At 40.3% G+C, this 2,810-nt stretch overlaps 1 protein-coding gene across 1 annotated transcript; it reads left to right on the plus strand.

Moving 5' to 3' along the window:
* The first annotated feature begins 273 nt into the window (after nt 1–273).
* Nucleotides 274–2,506, plus strand: LOC146474975 (uncharacterized). Its single transcript, XM_085116714.1, has 2 exons — nt 274–439; nt 2,007–2,506. The coding sequence occupies exons 1-2, from the start codon at nt 394–396 to the stop codon at nt 2,330–2,332; spliced, it is 372 nt and encodes a 123-aa protein (XP_084972840.1). The 5' UTR covers nt 274–393; the 3' UTR covers nt 2,333–2,506.
* The last annotated feature ends 304 nt before the right edge of the window (nt 2,507–2,810 follow it).

The raw sequence follows: 2,810 nt of genomic DNA on the forward strand, positions 1-2,810 counted from the left end.
AGATACACAGATTATAAGATAATTTTCCTTTAATATTGGAGACGAAGGAAACTTCCCTTTCTACCCGGCTCACCCCTCCCTCCTTCATTGTTTCTTTCTAAGTGTTCTTTTTTCATCCCGGCTTGAACCTGACACTGAAACATTCCGATCCGTTTTTAATTGTGCTGTTTGAAAACCTTACATTTTTAGCGGTGACGTTACTGATCGTACCACAGCAGAATGCCTTGTTTCATTGGTTGCAGTAAATTGATTGACAAGTGGCGCACCCTAGCATCTATAATTTAGCTAAACGTTCTGTCAGTGCGGTGCCCATCGCGGAGCAGCATTCAGTTAGGAACGGTTGAAGGTTATTGCGCCTCCTGGTTTGAAGAAGAAGATTAAAGATCCTTCAAAATGAAGACCCTGTTCATTCTAGCTCTTCTTCTTTGCATCTCTGTCGGTAAGTTCCTCTTAACGCTGAATAACTGTAATATATGTGAATGTAAACTGTGAGTTACGTTGCAATCTGTTATTTTGGGTGACTCCTAGATCTCTCGAGCGACAAGTTTGCACGAGGTTATTTGCGAGGGCCAATTTACTAATGACTCCATTAACACTCCAGCCGCTGGGAAGGTGTGGTGCTTTGAGTTTCAAGGCACTTAATCGTTTTGAAATTTGTATTTTTAGCATTTCTACTCGCTGGTGTTTAGTTCACCTTGATGAACGGGGTGGGGCACACCAGTGATTCTCACGAAAGAAATGTGCCCTTCTTCCATGTTGTAACAAGATAGATACTACCAAAACTTTACTTTCGATAATGCATTCAATCCAGACTTATCAGTTTTTCGTCTATTTGCGGGTTTGAAATCAGAAATGCTTTTCGTGAGTTTCGTCCCTGGAGCCATACACAATGGATTACTCGAGTTATTTAGATAAGCACGTTCATGTTACCGAATATAAATAAATTTGGATATTGTATCGTTGTATGGTCTTTAATTGATTGTGCACTTCTGAAAACTAGTCTTGTGGAAATCGAAGGAGCGGTTTTGTATGTTGTCTAAGGAATTTTTTACCTTGTATTAACATTCGTGTAGTTGATTAGAAAATTAATACGTAAGCAAATAACAATTTTCCTTGTTGCGTAAGCTTGAAATGCAATATGATAACAGGAGTTCCAGGCGGATATCATAATTTCTGCAAGTTGAAGCAGTTGTCCTTGTTTCTTCAGACCCTAACCCTGGCGGTGATGTACAAAAATGATCAATTGTATGATGCAAAAAAGGATAAACTGTGCAAAAAAACTCGAAGGATTGTTCCCGCGTTTTTTGCGGCTATCCTGCATGTGCAATCCAGCAAACACCACGTGAACATGACGCGTACTGTGAATTACAACACGAAAGAGGCTACTAGCAGCTGAACGATTGTCGTTTGTAACAGAAAATGAAAATAGAAGTTCAGCTTCTTTTGCACACAACTACCACCTACGTATTGTCTGTCATCTTGGTGACCCCGGGGTCTGTTTGGGTTTGGTATTTTGTGAATAAGCTATAAATGGGGAAAGCGGTGTTTTTGACGTCTTACGAGTAGAAAAGTCGACCGCGCCGTCGCCTGTTGACTTCCCCATGTCAAATCCATCTCCTGAATTCCGTAGCGAACTGCCAGTAAATATATCGGGACGATGCATATGCCACCACATATTACGATTCCAGGACCAATTCCTCGAAGGGTTTGCAACAAACTTTATTAAGTTTAGTTTAGGTTATTTGGTTTATTTAGTCAAACACGCAGAGCATATAAATAGGTTGAACATAAGTCGTAGTTAATTATAAGTGCGTAAATATGACAAGGAAGCCTAATGAAGCTAAAAGCCTACCCTGACAACATTAATTAAAATACAAAAAAATGCTCCCCATTTTTGCAATAATTGGTATCACTTGGAATCCTCAGGAATCCTGTTGCTAAAAATGCTACAATTTCAAATATTCTGTCCACACGAAACTCAGTTGCACTCTTTTTTATAATTGCAGCTTATGGACTCAAGTGCTACACGTGCGCCAGTGACTCAAGCATGGATGATTGCAAAAAGGACCAAAAAGAAATGGATTGTACTGCTGGTTTTGACCGCTGTGGTAAAGCGTCCATGGAATACGGCAGCTTGAAATCATACGCTAAAGCCTGTTTGCCCAAGGCAACATGTGATAACGCTGACGCATACTTAAAAGCATGTAAGGCCGTTGCAGATGCCAAATGCTCGCTCGACTGCTGCGACAAAGATCTCTGCAACGGTGGTACAGCGCCCATGGTCAGCGTCTTCTTGATGGTGGCATGCGCTCTTATGGCCCTGTTACGTTAAAGATGAAGACCTCCAGTGTCTGCAGCAATCAGAACTATGATTCCTTTCAAGAGCTAGGCCTTAATCAGTGTTAAACGAAACTTAGATAAACGTCTCTGACAGTCAAAAAATGTGATTTAGGATGTGAATTATTTAGTTTGCATTGTCGGCTGCATTAAAACACTATAAGGATGATTTTATTGTGTAAATGCTACGAGTGTTGGCTTAAGAAGGGGAAAGGGGCAGAGTTGGGCCAGTCCATAACCGTTTTCTTTTTTGCCTTCAAGTTCATGTTTAATACTTCCACAGTGGTCAGAAAATTTGACAGTTAAATGCTCGACCAAGGTTATGAATAATAAAAAAAAAGAGAGATGAAATGAATCACATTTCACCATGTTCAAGACCCCATTTCTGGCATTTCTGACATTGACAAGCCCCCAGTTGAAAAAGATACCAATTACATGTGTGTCAAATCGAGTCATGCTTAATTGATCTTATG

The sequence above is a fragment of the Pavona decussata genome, unplaced genomic scaffold (assembly GCF_977016875.1).
Source record: "Pavona decussata unplaced genomic scaffold, jaPavDecu1.1 SCAFFOLD_87, whole genome shotgun sequence".
NCBI classification, from domain to species: domain Eukaryota; kingdom Metazoa; phylum Cnidaria; class Anthozoa; order Scleractinia; family Agariciidae; genus Pavona; species Pavona decussata.

Coding starts and splice junctions, on each gene's coding strand:
- LOC146474975 (XM_085116714.1), top strand. CDS start 394: ATGAAGACCCTGTTCATTCTAGCTCTTCTTCTTTGCATCTCTGTCG. Junction 440..2,006: donor TCTTCTTTGCATCTCTGTCG/GTAAGTTCCTCT, acceptor TTATAATTGCAG/CTTATGGACTCAAGTGCTAC.